Raw genomic sequence first — 16,750 nt, 5'->3', positions numbered from 1 at the left:
ACAATGATATTGATCATAAATAGGTCAAATGACAATAAGAATTATTTTGGAAAGAGGTTAATAGCTTCCCTCAGTCTTCTTCTATCTTTTCCTTACTAATTCCCTATTAATTCCCTCATGAGTGCCATGACTCATCAATCACACATTTTCATTACCTCATTGAGAAATATTAATATAGAGATATTACCAAAAATGAAATAAAACTCAAAACACCTAAGGGATGTTTGGTCATATGGTCAAAATAGACCACTACCTTTTCTTCTCCTACGAGAAAAAAGTTATAAATTTTCCTTTTCCACCTTAAAAAGTTAAAACAAAAAGGATTTTTTGCACCAACAGTGTCTGAACACTTGGGTGACTGACAATATGGTACCCGAACTTACAAAGTTATCAAAATGGTACCCAACCTCAATTTTTAGTATCTACATAGTACCCACAGCCGATTTTTCGTCACGTCAACGTTAACATTGACCATAGGTGACATATGTGTGTTAAAATAATGAGGGTAAAAAAGACTTTTGACTCTGACAAACCCTAAAATGAATATATTGAAAATTAAAATAATATTCACTAAAAAACTCTCTCTCTCTCTCTCCTCCCGCACAACCATCTTCCAAATCCATCTTAAACCCAGCAAACAAACAACAAGAAAACAAAACCTAGCTTTGAAATCCCAGCAATCGTTTAAGCCTGCTATGATTCCAAGGCTGATGCTACATCAGCAACAAGTAACCCATTTGAAAAGAAACCATTTGGGAGAAAAAAGATTGATCATGGAATTGGCTTCAATTGGGAAGATTCCTATTTCAGCCATTAATCACAAATTGAACTGAACCAAATGCAAACTAATCACAGGTGATCCTTTTGATTGTCGAACTCCATAGTCGACCTCATCTAGTTCTAGCTCTCTTTCTCCATTTGAAATATTATCTTTCCCCTTCTCAAATCATACCGGCACTGATTAGTTATGGGCATTAGAGTCGAGGCGTCATCCTACCTGAGATTGCTCCGACAACGTCGAGGCGTCATCCTCGTCCTACACTCGGAAATTGAAGTCTCAATCTTTTAAATTTGAAAGAGTCCAGCACCTGAAACTCTATAAGGTAGATCGACGACAGAGAAAATGGAGGACAAATAAGTCTTTTTGCCTCGTTTAACAAGTCCGTTGACCGTGATTAACCACACAGGTATTACGTAGATACTAAAAATCAAGTTTAGGTACCATTTTGATAACTTTGTAAGTTCGGGTACCATATTGTCAGTCACCCAAGTGTTCAGACACTGTTGGTGCAGAAAACCCCCCCCACAATTTTGCTTCTCTTCATAAGTGACGTCATCTCTCTCCACGCGGCGAAATCCTACTAGCTACCGACAAAGCTAACGTGCACCGCCACTATAATATCCCCCCTCTTCGCTCGCAATTTCCATCACTTTTCTCTCTCACAAAAACCCAGCAGCAAATTCAGCCTAAAGTTTCGATCTTTCCTCAGCAAAAATCAAACCTCACTGTAAGTCCTCTGTCTCCTCTCCCCAAATTTACCATTTTGCCATTGCCCTTCCTCCATTCCCTGCTCTTCTCACCACTCCCCCTCCTCTGAAGTCTCTTGCCTTCGTCCCCTGCACACAGATCAAACCCACCCACTTCGCCTCCGCTCCGAGATTCGCTCGATTTCCGGTTTCTTCGGGCCCTTCAGGTTCTGTATAACTTCATGCACTACAGAGCTGTGAGTATCATTCTGTCTTGCTGAGCTCAATGTTTTTGTGATTGTGCTATCGATTTGGGTTTGTGTTTTGATTGCGGAGTTTGTAAAAGAATGGTGTTTTTTGTGAGTGGTTGATTTGGTTTGGTTTTGAGTTGGGATTTGGAGTGAAATGAGGCGGCGGTCGCCGACGAATTTCCCGTCGGAGCAAATGGAGAAGGGGACGGGGAAGAATCAGAACACCAGGATTTGTTTCTTGGCGTCATTGTCGATTTTCTTCTGGATGCTTCTGTTGTATTTTCATTTCATTGTGCTTGGTAGTAGTAGTGCTGTGGATCAATCTGGTAAACTAGAGGTTGGTCCTATGTCTTCGGATTCGCAGCCTATCCTTGTGACTGATCCTCCTCCTCAGATGGAGAAACCGAAACCTAAGCCGAGTGATCCTGTCACCAGTGATCCTCAGGTGGAGAAGCCGAAGGTAGACAATGAACCGAAGCGTGTTCCTGTGACCAGTGATGCTGAGGTGGGGAAGGTAGACAGTGAACCAAAACCCACCATTGTACCTGTTACTCGTAAAATTGGTCCCCTTGTGGAGACCACCCCGAGTCAAGAGGCTGAGAAGTATCCGTTTATGAGGGCGTTGAGGACGGTGGAGAATAAGAGTGATCCGTGTGGTGGGAGGTACATTTATGTTCATGACCTCCCACCGAGGTTCAATGAGGATATGCTCAAGGAGTGTAGGAGTTTGAGCCTGTGGACGAATATGTGTAAGTTCACAACCAATGCCGGGCTTGGTCCTCCGCTTGAGAATGTTGAGGGGGTGTTTGAGGATACGAGCTGGTATGCCACGAACCAGTTTGCTGTGGATGTTATTTTCACCAACCGGATGAAGCAATATGAGTGCTTGACGAATGACTCGTCTCTTGCTGCAGCTGTGTTTGTTCCTTTTTATGCCGGGTTTGATATTGCACGGTACCTTTGGGGGTTCAATATATCGAGGAGAGATGCAGCTTCTTTGGATCTGGTTGATTGGCTTATGAAGAGGCCAGAATGGAGCGTTATGGGTGGCAAAGATCATTTTCTTGTTGCAGGCAGGATTACATGGGATTTCCGGAGGCTTACAGAAAATGAAGAGGATTGGGGTAATAAGCTTCTCTTTTTGCCGGCTGCTAAAAATATGTCAATGCTTGTGGTGGAATCAAGCCCATGGAATGCCAATGATTTTGGTATTCCATATCCCACATACTTCCATCCGGCCAAAGATGCTGATGTATTAATTTGGCAGGATCGCATGAGAAAGTTAGAGCGTAAATGGCTCTTCTCGTTTGCTGGTGCCCCACGTCCTGGCAATGCCAAGTCGATTAGAGGGCAGATTATTGATCAATGCAAGAGCTCAAAGGTTGGTAAGCTGTTGGAGTGCGATTTCGGTGAAAGCAAGTGTCATTCACCAAGCAGTATCATGCAGATGTTTCAGAGCTCCCTTTTCTGCCTGCAACCTCAGGGTGATTCATACACGCGAAGATCTGCTTTTGATTCGATGTTGGCTGGTTGCATACCTGTCTTCTTCCATCCAGGGTCAGCATACGCACAATATACTTGGCATCTTCCAAGAGATTACACAACATATTCAGTGTTCATCCCAGAGAATGATATTCGTAAGGAGAATATAAGCATAGAGGAAAGGCTTAGTCAAATTCCTCCCGAGAAGGTGAAGGCCATGAGGGAGGAAGTTATAAACCTTATTCCAAGGCTAGTATATGCTGATCCCCGCTCGAAGTTGGAGATTTTCAAAGATGCATTTGATGTTTCTGTACAAGCAATAATCAACAAGGTTACTAAGGCAAGGAGGGACATAGTTGAAGGCCGTACAGATGATAACTTCATTGAGGAGATTAGTTGGAAGTATGCTTTGTTGGAGGAGGGACAGCGGGAGGTCGGACCTCATGAATGGGATCCTTTCTTTGCAAAGCAGAAGGATGGCAATGGTGATTCTGGTGAAGCTGCTAAAAATTCATGGGAGAATGAACAGCGCCAACACTCATGAGTGGAAGATAAAGTGCAGAGCAAGTGGAATTCCAATGATTACTCAACACTCATGAATGGGATCCTGCATCGAGGTTGGGCAGGTACGTGTTCTAGCTGGTACCTTGCAATGATTACTCAACACAGAACTCACCTTCAAGATCTCCATGCCTACATTCTTGTTTAAAACCAAAACACACACATATTTACTGTTTCTAGTGCAAATTTTCCTATAGGATATATCTCTTATGTATTTGGCCAGTAATTCTTTCTGATGTATTTAGCTAGAGTTTTTCATGTTATCAATCTACAGGAAATAATAAAGTGATTATCAAGCCTTTACTTTGTTGTGCAAACTATATTTGAGTTTGATATTACCCACTTGCATTCAGTTTATTCCATACCAGGAGAAATATGTTACCACATGTTATTGCTTGTGGGACTTATTTTTGCATATCTTTCAGTCATTTCTGAAACAAGAAAAGACAGCTTTTGGCTGGTTGGATATGCTTCCCACTTCTCCTTTCCCTATAAGGAAGAGGTGGATGTGAAGCCCTGTAATTGCATTTCTAGATTCAGATCTCCTTCCGTCTCTAAAGTCTACTCCTTAATTTAGTAGGAGGTAGAATGAGCTGGAGTCCTTTTTCAATTGGTACTGTTGTTTAACAAGAAAAGAATGAGAACTGGGTCAACTGAACGAAAGAACCGAAGGTAGATTAAACCAAAAGCAAGCACAGATCCATTGCATAGTATTATTAGTATATTGAAATTTCAAAACATAGTATGTGTAATTACATATGAATTTACAGGGTGTGCTATAAGCTATGGAACACCCCTATGTATTGTAACGAGGAATGAGACAGATCTATACTAGGATTCCAGACATACGTGGTGAAGACCAAAGCTAGAGGGGAGTGCATATAAGCTATAAGCTAGCAACCGGCATGTGAAATGTAAGGAGCAATGAGACAGTTCTCTACACTAGGGTAGTGCCGGTCACGTACTCGGTGAAGGCCAAAGCTACAAGACCCAACATGGCCAACCTTCCATTCCAGAGCTCTGCATCTGAGGTCATGATCCCGTTGGATTTGGACTCCACGGTTACTCCCTTCAATAGAGGGACCAACGATGCCACTGATAGCAAAACACTAGTGCCAATGAACAATGGAACTCCGGAGCCACTGGATATCTGAGCAAACACATCTTGCCCCTTTGATAGTTCGACAGCCAGAGCGGCAACGAAACCCACCATCGCCAGCCTGCCGTTGATTCTCTCTGGTGCTGGTCCACTAAATGCAAAGACGTCTGAAAACTTGGTAGAAGGGGGAGGAGGTGAAGGAGCTTCAGCTGGCTGTGGATTCTTTGAGGCTGTTGTTACAGTTGTTGGTTGCTTCTTTTGACCATCCTGAAATTAAAGTAGATACATGGTTAGGCCAGAGATTATACTATAAGATAAACATTATGCATAGAAAAGAAGGATCATCGTTATTACCTCAGCCATAGAGCGCACGCGGAGATAGCTTGATACTGCATAACTAGCGGGAACAGTACTCCGTAGTTTCATCTGTGATCTGTTCTTGCCCGCAGCTCCGTAAGCGACGGAGCTTCCAAGGATCGATTGCATAACAGTTGTTGTAGCCATTGTAGATTCAAGGTAATATTTGAGCAGGCTTTGTTGAAGTTTGTTGAAGACGTAGAATGAAGGTTGGTTTCTGAGTGTGGAAGTTGCATGCCTTAGAGCGACTTATATAGTACTTCTTACTGGGAGGCAGTAGAGCTAGCTCAACGGTTCACATTTTGGCACCCCATCGTGGGTTTGGTTTCGTAGTGATGAGTCATATGACTCGTAGTAAGAGATGCACAAGACGTACGTGGCTTGCTACCACAACGCAATTCACCAGTGCAGTGGTTCTTTTTCTGAGGTTGCATTTGCTGCAAGGTTTTCACAGTTAGTTTCCAGCACGTAGCACAATTTGAGTGTTCTCCTAAGACTTTTCTGCTAGCTAATGGCCAATACAACATGTAAGAGAAGCATCGAATGATTCGAATCGCTATGGTGACCAGGTTATCTTAACAGGGACGTGTCCGCGTAGTTACTTCCATTTGTCTGTCGACGTAATTGGAGTTGCGATCTTTACATGAATAGACGACTCTGACAATTCAGAGCATGAAGTGATTTTTTTTAGGATTAAATTCAGTTTGCCCTCTCGTATTTTAGGTCAATAATCAGTTTGGTTCCATATCTTTTTTTTAATAACGTTGGTCTTTAAAGTTCTATTTCACATCTGTTTAGTCCAATTTTTGAATTGCCCTCTTTACTATGACGTCATGCGCTGAGTTGTCCGCGACATAAGGGCCCAGTTTCTGACTTAAAAGGGTAAAATAGTCATTTTATCTTTTTAAACAAATATCTCTCTCCCCCCCTATATCCTTTCTCCTTCTCTCAGCTCTTCACCACTAACCCGAGGCCTCCACCGCACTCTCCCGCATCGGCCTCGCCGTTATGGGCAAGAACCTCGCCCTCAACATCGCCGAGAAAGGCTTCCCCATCTCCGTCTACAACCGCAACTCCTCCAAGGTTGACGAGACAGTCCACCGCGCCGCCACCGAGGGGCGACCTCCCTCTCTCCGGCCAGTACACCCCCCAAAGACTTCGTCCTCTCTCTCCAGCGCCCCCGATCCGTCATCATCCTCGTCAAGGCCAGCGCTCCCGTCAAGGCCGGAGAATGTCTTGGACATTGGAGTAGGCCTAGTGGGACCCCCCCGGGCATGAGGCTAGGGTCGTGGCGAGCGCCTTCCTCGCCGCTGAAGACGCCCATGCCGAGGCAGAGGAGCCCCTGGCAGAAGCCTCGTGGATGCGGCACTCGGTGTTCTCGTACCATTCGTTGCCGCCGTCGATGATGGTGTCGCCGGGCTCCATGTAGGCAGACAAGGCGGCGATGGTCTGGTCGACAAGAGCACCGGCCTTGACGAGGATGATGACGGATCGGGGGCGGCTGGAGAGAGAGGACGAAGTCTTTCGGGGTGTACTGGCTGGAGAGAGGGAGGTCGCCCTCGGTGGCGGCGTGGTGGACAGTCTCGTCGACCTTGGAGGAGGTGCGGTTGTAGACGGAGATGGGGAAGCCTTTCTTGGGGATGTTGAGGGCGAGGCTCTGGCCCATGACGGCGAGGCCGATGCGAGAGAGTGTTGTGGAGGCCTCGGGTTGGTGGTGAAGAGCTGAGAGAAGGAGAAAGGATATAGGGGGCAGAGAGATATTTGTTTAAAAAGATAAAATGACTATTTTGCCCTTTTAAGTCAGAAATTGGGCCTTTGTGTCGCGGACAACTCAGCGCATGACGTCATGGTAAAGAGGGCAATTCAAAAATTGGACTAAACTGATGTGAAATAAAACTTCAAGGACCAACGTTATTAAAAAAAAGATATAAGACCAAACTGATTATTGACCTAAAGTACGAGGGGGCAAATTGAATTTAATCCTTTTTTTTACAAGTAGGGGCGTAGGGCATGAAGAGATTGCCTCACTGATTTTTATCATTCCCATTGCGGAGGAAAAAAACTTATTTATATCATTCAAGTATATATTGCCATCTAATTCAATTCGCGTATATCACCGAGACTCTGCCTTGTCCATTATTATTAAATGGATTAGTGTTCTCTCGATGAGATCCAAATTCCATATTCCATAAGTACAAGATTATGCCATAATTTCCAAAAAACAAAACATTTGATCATTCGGCTTCAAATTATAGCTACTAACCTAACCCATTCCAACAAAGTAATCTAACCCTATTAAAATTATTTTGAAATGTTGCATGTGTGTACCCTACAACTTCTAATTCACCCTTCTTTTCAAACAACAAGCCTTTTCCGGGTGTCATCTTAAGATACTTCAGAATACGATACACTGCATCCATATGTTCTTCGTTGGGACAATGCATAAATTGACTAACCACACTCACAGCATAAGCAATATCAGGTCTAGTATGAGAAAGATAAATAAGTCTCTCTACTAAACGTTGATACATTCCTTTATCAGTTGTAATTTGATTCGGATAGATGGCAATGTTGTGATTCATCTCAATTGGTGTCTCAACAGGCTTGCAGTCAAGCATTCTGGTCTCAGCTAACAAGTCAAGTACATACTTTCGCTGTGATAAAGAAATCCCTGTCTTTGACCTTGCAACTTCAATTTCGAGAAAATACTTCAACTGTCCAAGGTCCTTCATCTCAAACTCCTTTGAAAGGTACTTCTATAGAGCCTCCATCTCCTTTGGGTCATCTCCTGTAACAATCATATCATCAACATACATAATCAGAGCGGTGATCTTACCCTGATTACGTTTGATCAACAAAGTGTGATCTGAGTTGCTTTGTTTATAACCAAATGTCTTCATTGATTTGGAGAATCTTCCAAACCAAGCTCTAGGAGACTACTTCAAACCATACAAAGACTTCTTCAACTTACAAACCTTTCCGACATCGCAAGATCTACATTTGACTCCTGGGGGCATGTCCATATACACCTCTTCTTCCAAGTTTCCATTGAGGAAAGCATTCTTCACATCAAACTGTCGTAGAGGCCGATCTTTAGTTGCCGCAAGTGAAATCAAGATTCGAACAGTGTTGATCTTTGCTACAGGCGCAAACGTTTCTTCATAATCAATGCCATACCGCTGGGTGTATCCCTTGGCAACCAACCGTGCTTTATCCCTGTCAATGCTCCCATCTGCTTTCAATTTTACGGTGAATACCCAACAGTCTTCTTCCCAACTGGTTTAAGCACAATATCCCAAGTCGAGTTTTTCTGTAATGCTTCTTGTTCTTTGTTCATCGCCTGAGTCCACTTGGGATATGTCATTGCATCCTGTACAGTACTAGGAATAGAAACACTGGATAATTGATTAATGACAAGAGCTTGTGACCCAGCCAACCTATGGTTAGACATGTAACTAGCTATAGGATATTTAGTTTTGGCTTTGATGTCTGGTTCATATTATTTCTTTGGAATACCCTTGGTAACCCTCTGTGATTTCCTAGTTACAACATCATCTAGCTACCCCAGATAATTGATTTGAATTTAACGGTACTTGAGGTGGAACATTCTCAGCGGATTCTTCAGTTGATGGTGGAGAGAAAAGGAAAACATTTGACATGATAGAATCTTCAGTTACCGGATAATTGTCTGATAAATTCGTAGGACCACTGAAAGGAATTGATCCCTGTTGATCAATGGGACTATTAATAGGATCGACACGTGTTGACACTAGGTTAGGGGCTAGATGATTTGGCGCGGCTTCCAGCTGAATCAGCGCGGCTTCTGGCGATTGGGCCTCAGCATCGGAGCCTGATGATGGAACCCGGCTGGGCTGGCTTGGTCCAGCGCTCGTCCCCATGCGTGAGTCAACGACAGCTTGTGTGTCAGGGTAAAGCCCACTTGCATAACCGATGGGGTGCCTTGCGTCAGTGCTTGGGTCCACACTACTTGGGTCAGTGTCAGTACGAAAATTCTCCAATGTGACTTCTTTTTCTTGATTATTGTTATTTTCTCCAACTCCGAATTTGTTCTCCAATTCTTCTAATTCTGCAAATTCTTCAAATTCAAATAGATTTCGATTATTCTCTTCACGACTACTCTCCCCCTGAAGGGAAGAATCTGAAACTCCCCCTGAGTAGTAAGGTTCAGATTCACAAAAAGACACATCAAGGGATACATGCATGGTGTCTGTAAGAGGATCATAACATCTATATCCCTTCTGAAAATCTGCATAACCCATAAAGATACACTTCCTTGCACGGGGATCAAGCTTACTCTGTTGTTGTTTTGGAATATGAACATACACTGTACATCCAAATACACGAGGCTCCAAGTTAGGCAACGAAGGAACTGAGAGAAAATTCTGAAGCTGTTGTAGAGGGTTTTCACATTTAATAACCCGAGAAGGGGTACGATTAATGAGGTAGGCAGCATATGTCACAGCTTCTCCCCAATATTCTACAGGTACATTCATGTCAAATAAAGAGGCACGGACAACTTCAAGCAACTGCCGATTTTTCCTCTCTGCCAGTCCATTTTGCTGAGGAGTATAAGTATTTGAAGTCTAATATCGAATTTCATGTAACTTCATAAACTCTTGCATAAGACCATTAATATATTCTCCGCCATTCTCAGATTGGAAAACTCGAACAACCTATTGATACTGTGTGGACACCATCTTGTGAAATTCTTTGAATCTAGAATAAATATCGCTCTTGTTCTTCAATAGAGACACCCAAGTCGTACGGGTACAATCATCAATAAACGTCACAAAATACCGGGTGCATAGAGAGAAGGAATTTCTGCAGAACCCCACAAGTCAGTGTGAATCTTCATAAATGAAACAAGACTTTTATTTAGGCTTGGTGAATATGAAATACGGTGGCTCTTGGCCAGTTCACATATGTCGCAATGAAAATTTGAATAGTTGACACCCGAAAATAACTGCAGTTGCAGCTTCTTAAAATAACCGAAGTTTAGATGACCCGACTTGTGGTGCCAAAGCCACACATCTTTCTTAGCACTCTCAGCTCTATTGACCTGATTAGCTTGACCCAAAGACTGCATATGTTTCTCTCATGTCTCTGTCAGATCTAGGTAGTACAATTTCCCTTTTCTCACTCCATAACCCAAAATCCGCCGCGTTAGAATGTCCTGAAATACACAGAAAGACGGATAAAAGGTGACAATACATGATAATTCTTGAATGTTTTGGCCAACTGAGAGAAGATTGTATGATAATGAAGGGACGACTAATACAAAACCAAGGGTTAATGTGTTTGATAAGACAATAGAGTCTTCTCCAGTAACCGGAGTTGGAGTACCATCAGCGGTAGAAACAATATTTTGAGAGGAGGGTTTTAATTTTTTCAAGAGGCTAGGATCATTACACATGTGATCTGATGCTCCTGTATCAATAATCCAGGACCTATTCATAGATACCTTACCACTCATACATGACTGTGTGACATTGGAGGCATTGGATGGTTGGTATTCCTCTGTAGTGGTTATGACAGTTTTTGCTTGATTCTTTTAGGGTTTCAGGGTGAAATCCCATCAATCCAGGTACCCAATTGTTTCAAAGCAACGTTGCTTGCTATGACCTAATACTCCACATAGAGGACATTTTGAGTTTGCATATGAATTTGGTTTGCATGGAGACCGACATGGTACGGTGGTATGGTAGTTGATTTGGTGTGCCATTTTGGAGATTTGGTTTTTGAGATTCAAGGATTCGGGAATTATGATTTTGATGTATGCAACGATTTGTTTGTGGTGTGATTCGGGATTCAGATTTGGTTTTGGGATTTGGGAATTTGTGTGTGATTTGTGAGATTTTTGGTACGCAGCGATTTGTGGTGTTTTGGGTGTAAATTGAAAGGATCAAATCTGGCAAGCTCTGATGCTAAGTAGAAAATAAGGATTCAATATGGTTTTGTATGTTTCGATATATTATTCTTCTCTATATAGGAGGTTTATATAGAGATACAATTGTAGTGCTAATAGGAAAATATTTCTTACACCTATACATAATATTTAATCTACACATAAAAAGAAAATAAATATATTCAGAATATTCTACATAATCCATTTAGTAATAATGGACGAGGTAGAGTCTCTGTGATATACGCGAATTAGATGGCAATATATACTTGAATGATATAAATAAGTTTTTTTCCTCCACAATGGGAATGATAAAAATTAGTGAGGCAATCTCTTCATGCCCTACGCCCCTACTTATCAAACAAATCACTTCATGCTCTGAATTGTCAGAGTCGTCTATTCATGTAAAGATCGCAACTCCAATTACGTCGATAGACAAATGGAAGTAACTACGCGGACACGTCCCTGTTAAGATAACCTGCTCACCATAGCGATTTGATGCTTCTCTTACATGTTGTATTGGCCATTAGCTAGCAGAAAAGTCTTAGGAGAACACTCAAATTGTGCTACGTGCTGGAAACAAACTGTGAAAACCTTGCAGCAAATGCAACCTCAGAAAAAGAACCACTGCACTGGTGAATTGCGTTGTGGTAGCAAGCCACGTACGTCTTGTGCATCTCTTACTACGAGTCATATGACTCATCACTATGAAACCAAACCCACGATGGGGTGCCAAAATATGATCCGTTGAGCTAGCTCTACTGCCTCCCAGTAGGAAGTACTATATAAGTCGCTCTAAGGCATGCAACTTCCACACTCAGAAACCAACCTTCATTCTACGTCTTCAACAAACTTCAACAAAGCCTGCTCAAATATTACCTTGAATCTACAATGGCTACAACAACTGTTATGCAATCGATCCTTGGAAGCTCTGTCGCTTACGGAGCTGCCGGCAAGAACAGATCACTGATGAAACTACAGGGTACTGTTCCCGCTAGTTATCCAGTATCAAGCTATCTCCGCGTGCGCTCTATGGCTGAGGTAATAACGATGATCCTTCTTTTCTATGCATAATGTTTATCTTATAGTATAATCCCTGACCTAACCATGTGTCTACTTTAATTTCAGGATGGTCAAAAGAAGCAACCAACAACTGTAACAACAGCCTCAAAGAATCCACAGCCAGCTGAAGCTCCTTCACCTCCTCCCCCTTCTACCAAGTTTTCAGACGTCTTTGCATTTAGTGGACCAGCACCAGAGAGAATCAACGGCAGGCTGGCGATGGTGGGTTTCGTTGCCGCTCTGGCTGTCGAACTATCAAAGGGGCAAGATGTGTTTGCTCAGATATCCAGTGGCTCCGGAGTTCCATTGTTCATTGGCACTAGTGTTTTGCTATCAGTGGCATCGTTGGTCCCTCTATTGAAGGGAGTAACCGTGGAGTCCAAATCCAACGGGATCATGACCTCAGATGCAGAGCTCTGGAATGGAAGGTTGGCCATGTTGGGTCTTGTAGCTTTGGCCTTCACCGAGTACGTGACCGGCACTACCCTAGTGTAGAGAACTGTCTCATTGCTCCTTACATTTCACATGCCGGTTGCTAGCTTAGCTTATATGCACTCCCCTCTAGCTTTGGTCTTCACCACGTATGTCTGTGGAATCCTAGTATAGATCTGTCTCATTCCTCGTTACAATACATAGGGGTGTTCCGTAGCTTATAGCACACCCTGTAAATTCATATGTAATTACACATACTATGTTTTGAAATTTCAATATACTAATAATACTATGCAATGGATCTGTGCTTGCTTTTGGTTTAATCTACCTTCGGTTCTTTCGTTCAGTTGACCCAGTTCTCATTCTATTCTTGTTAAACAACAGTACCAATTGAAAAAGGATTCCAGCTCATTCTACCTCCTACTAAATTAAGGAGTAGACTATAGAGACGGAAGGAGATCTGAATCTAGAAATGGAATTACAGGGCTTCACATCCACCTCTTCCTTATAGGGAAAGGAGAAGTGGGGAAGCATATCCAACCAGCCAAAAGCTGTCTTTTCTTGTTTCAGAAATGACTGAAAGATATGCAAAAATAAGTCCCACAAGCAATAACATGTGGTAACATATTTCTCCTGGTATGGAATAAACTGAATGGAAGTGGGCAATATCAAACTCAAATATAGTTTGCACAACAAAGTAAAGGCTTGATAATCACTCTATTATTATTTCCTGTAGATTGATAACATGAAAAACTCTAGCTAAATACATCGGAAAGAATTACTGGCCAAATACATAAGAGATATATCCTCTAGGAAAATTTGCACTAGAAACAGTAAATATGTGTGTGTTTTGGTTTTAAACAAGAATGTAGGCATGGAGATCTTGAAGGTGAGTTCCGTGTTGAGTAATCATTGCAAGGTACCAGCTAGAACTCGTACCTGCCCTGCCTCGATGCAGGATCCCATTCATGAGTGTTGAGTAATCATTGGGATTCCACTTGCTCTGCTCCTATCTTCCACTCATGAGTGTTGGCGTTGTTCATTCTCCCAAGAATTTTTAGCAGCTTCACCAGAATCGCCGTTGCCATCCTTCTGCTTTGCAAAGAAAGTAGAAAATAAGGATTCAATATGGTTTGGTACGCTTCGATGTATTATTCTTCTTCATATTCTCCATATATGAGGTTTATATAGAGATACAATTGTAGTGTTAATAGGAAAATATTTCCTACACCTATATATAATATTTAACCTACACGTACAAGGAAAGTAAATGTATTCAAAATATTCTACACTCCTCCTCAAGTTGGCGCATAGATATCGATCATGCCCAACTTGCCAACCGAGTCGTCAAACACTTTCCTTTACACTCTTGTGAGAACATCTGCTAATTGATCTTCCGTATACACGAAAGGAAAACAAATGATTTTCCTGTCCAAGTTTTCCTTAATGAAATGTCGATCTACCTCTACATGCTTTGTCCGGTCATGCTGAACAGGATTATGAGCAATTTCGATAGTAAATGTGCTATCACAATGCAAGTCCATGGGTTTCTTGAGTTTGAAACCCATTTCTTTTAATACATTACGAATCCACAACATCTCACAAACTCTGTGCCATACTTCGAAACTCTGCTTCTTCAAAATCGTGTGAGAAGGGAATTACCGAATTAGGGCCCCCTCTAGAGACCACAAAAAAAAAAAAATACATGCGTATATAGGTCGTTAAAATTTACACTTTAGAACCTGTGTTTAAATATGTTCATCTCATTTCACACACATTTAAGCATTGCGGATAAATGGTGTTTTTGCTAGCTATTGTATATAATGTTCTTTTTAAATCCTCTGATCTTTTTATTTTTATGTTTTATTGTATTCAATCATTGTTATTAGTCAAATTTGGCTTTATGCCGGTAATAAGTCCCTACCACTATGGTAGGCGTCGACGTTGGTTTGGTACTGGCATGCACACTTTGTGAACCTTTTTCTGACCTAGCTAGGTGTTTGATTAAATTTACACATGCAACCTCTTAGTTTCAGGATCGCTGAAATTGAGTGTCTGCCGAATTTATTTTTCGGCGGCAAGATAGTTTAATCGTTATACTATTTGTAACGATGCTTCTTCGGTAGGGTTATTTTTCTGATATGTCATCATTATGTCAAAGCAAATAGGGTAGTCATTCGTACCCTCTTTGCTAATTGATACTTGTTAAAATACTTAAATTTTGTAGAAAATCTTTGTGTATATACTTATTGTAATCTCATACATCTTCCTTGTATTATGCAATTTTATTGATCTGAAACGGAATCCGAAAATCTATAAATGGATGGCCGGGGAAGCCCCAAAACACAGACACCCAATTAGTGAATTCACTGAATTGAACATTTTTCCAATAGACCGGATATATCTTTACATGCTATCCGATGACTTGTGAATTTAATTTGGCTAGTAATTTTTTGTGATTCATTTTAGAATTTCAGGATAATGCAAAAGAGTGATAATTAAGCATTTGAGTTTGACATTGCCTGAAGTATATATCATATCCAAAGATGTATATTGAAAGAGAGTATATATTGAGCGGTGAGATAGAAATCGATATATTATAAAGACCGAGAGAGTACAATGGTATTTGATATAAACTGAGCACTGAACATGAATCTACAAACTTACGTGAAGCTCTTATATAAAATGTACCGTATGTACGTGTAGTTACATAAGCTTACAGGGTGTTCTTATATATCTAAGCTAGCAAACACCCTTTGAGTTGTAATGATCAGTAAGAGAGTTCTCTAGACTAAGGTACTGCCGGTAACGTACTCGGTGAAGACCAAAGCTACAAGACCCAACATGGCCAACCTTCCATTCCAGAGCTCTGCATCTGAGGTCATGATCCCGTCGGATTTGGACTCCACGCTCACTCCTTTCAATAGAGGAACCAAGGACGCCACTGATAGCAAAACACTTGTGCCGATGAACAATGGTACTCCGGGGCCGTTGGATATCTGAGCAAACACATCTTGCCCCTTGGATAGTTCGACTACTAGAGCAGCAACGAAGCCCACCATTGCAAGCCTCCCGTTAATTCTCTCTGGTGCCGGTCCACTGAAAGCCAATACGTCTGAAAGCTTGGGAGAAGGAGGAGGAGGTGAAGGTGAAGGAGAAGGAGCTGCAGCTGGTGGTGGATTCTTTGAGGCTTTTGTTACAGTTGTTGGTTGCTTCTTTTGACCATCCTACAAATAAGTAGACACAGTTAGTATCACTGTTGTACTACAGCATGTTAAGACGAAAATGATCTAACCCTAGAGTAACCACACGCTGGAAATATCTGATACATGATGTTGCTATATAATCACACGAATGTTTTACATATACGAGACTTTATTATAAGATAATTTTCGTAGTTAGTTAGTTACCTCGGTCATCGAGCGAACCCTAAGATAGCTTTGAACTGCAGAACTAGCAGGAACAGTAAACTGCAGGTTCACAGATCTATTCTTATTGCCAGCAGCTCCATAAGCGATTGAACTTCCGAGGATCGATTGCATAGCAGATGTTGCAGCCATTGTATATTCAAGATGATTAAGCTAGCTTTGTTTGAAGTTGAAGATGAAGAATGGTAGTTTCTGAGTGTGGAAGTTGCATGCCTTGGAGTGGCTTATATAGTAGAGTTTATAGACCCAGTACTAGAAGCTCAACTGTTCATATTTGGCACCCCATCGTGGGTTTGGTTTGATACGATGAGTCACATGACGCGTAGTAAGAAATATACAAGAAGTAACGTGGCTTGCTCAAACAACGCAATGCACCAGCAGGCTTTCTACGGTCGCATTTGGTTGAAGGCTTTCCACAGTTTAGGAACGAGCACGTAGCTAGAAGTGTTAAGAGACAAGGAACCAATCTTAATGGTGAATTTGTTAGCCACTGGCATTTGTTAGCCATTGCAAATCTACGAGAGAGCAGGAGGAGATGGAGTTACCTAGTTGATATAAGTCAATTGTTTGGATGGTTTCACACCCTAACTTTAATTTGTAGAGACGTTTTGGATAAAACCAACCAAATATTTTTCCTATAGACTCTTAAAATGTGCCAATTGTGATACATGTTATATCTTAGGGTGCG

The 16,750-nt window shown here is 41.8% G+C and overlaps 4 protein-coding genes across 4 annotated transcripts; 2 read left to right on the top strand and 2 right to left on the bottom strand.

Annotated features, from left to right (window-relative positions):
* The first annotated feature begins 1,508 nt into the window (after positions 1 to 1,508).
* Positions 1,509 to 4,064, top strand: LOC101302217 (xyloglucan galactosyltransferase KATAMARI1-like). The gene has a single exon (XM_004289942.1). The coding sequence runs from the start codon at positions 1,873 to 1,875 to the stop codon at positions 3,742 to 3,744; it is 1,872 nt and encodes a 623-aa protein (XP_004289990.1). The 5' UTR covers positions 1,509 to 1,872; the 3' UTR covers positions 3,745 to 4,064.
* Positions 4,065 to 4,605: 541 nt separating this feature from the next.
* On the bottom strand, positions 4,606 to 5,523 carry LOC101303659 (early light-induced protein, chloroplastic-like). Its single transcript, XM_004289946.1, has 2 exons — positions 5,215 to 5,523; positions 4,606 to 5,127 (listed from the first exon to the last, which is right to left on the bottom strand). Exons 1-2 carry the CDS (start codon positions 5,362 to 5,364, stop codon positions 4,699 to 4,701), a joined length of 579 nt encoding a protein of 192 aa, XP_004289994.1. The 5' UTR covers positions 5,365 to 5,523; the 3' UTR covers positions 4,606 to 4,698.
* Positions 5,524 to 11,995: 6,472 nt separating this feature from the next.
* LOC101303950 (early light-induced protein, chloroplastic-like) lies at positions 11,996 to 12,697 on the top strand. Its single transcript, XM_004289947.1, has 2 exons — positions 11,996 to 12,181; positions 12,269 to 12,697. The coding sequence occupies exons 1-2, from the start codon at positions 12,032 to 12,034 to the stop codon at positions 12,695 to 12,697; spliced, it is 579 nt and encodes a 192-aa protein (XP_004289995.1). The 5' UTR covers positions 11,996 to 12,031.
* A 2,723-nt stretch (positions 12,698 to 15,420) lies between these two features.
* LOC101313386 (early light-induced protein, chloroplastic-like) lies at positions 15,421 to 16,194 on the bottom strand. The gene is made up of 2 exons (XM_004292197.1): positions 16,045 to 16,194; positions 15,421 to 15,861 (listed from the first exon to the last, which is right to left on the bottom strand). The coding sequence occupies exons 1-2, from the start codon at positions 16,192 to 16,194 to the stop codon at positions 15,421 to 15,423; spliced, it is 591 nt and encodes a 196-aa protein (XP_004292245.1).
* Positions 16,195 to 16,750: the final 556 nt, after the last annotated feature.

This window comes from Fragaria vesca, linkage group LG2 (genome assembly GCF_000184155.1).
Source record: "Fragaria vesca subsp. vesca linkage group LG2, FraVesHawaii_1.0, whole genome shotgun sequence".
NCBI lineage: Eukaryota > Viridiplantae > Streptophyta > Magnoliopsida > Rosales > Rosaceae > Fragaria > Fragaria vesca.
Note: the sequence above shows the minus strand (reverse complement) of the source record. Positions and strands in the feature narration are given on the sequence as shown.

Excerpts from the sequence above, each read along its gene's own strand:
- LOC101303950 (XM_004289947.1), top strand. The coding sequence starts at position 12,032 with ATGGCTACAACAACTGTTATGCAATCGATCCTTGGAAGCTCTGTCGCT. Across the intron at positions 12,182-12,268 it reads GCGTGCGCTCTATGGCTGAG|GATGGTCAAAAGAAGCAACC; the intron begins GTAATAACGATG and ends CTTTAATTTCAG.
- LOC101303659 (XM_004289946.1), bottom strand. The coding sequence starts at position 5,364 with ATGGCTACAACAACTGTTATGCAATCGATCCTTGGAAGCTCCGTCGCT. Across the intron at positions 5,128-5,214 it reads GCGTGCGCTCTATGGCTGAG|GATGGTCAAAAGAAGCAACC; the intron begins GTAATAACGATG and ends CTTTAATTTCAG.
- LOC101302217 (XM_004289942.1), top strand. The coding sequence starts at position 1,873 with ATGAGGCGGCGGTCGCCGACGAATTTCCCGTCGGAGCAAATGGAGAAG.
- LOC101313386 (XM_004292197.1), bottom strand. The coding sequence starts at position 16,194 with ATGGCTGCAACATCTGCTATGCAATCGATCCTCGGAAGTTCAATCGCT. Across the intron at positions 15,862-16,044 it reads GGGTTCGCTCGATGACCGAG|GATGGTCAAAAGAAGCAACC; the intron begins GTAACTAACTAA and ends ACTTATTTGTAG.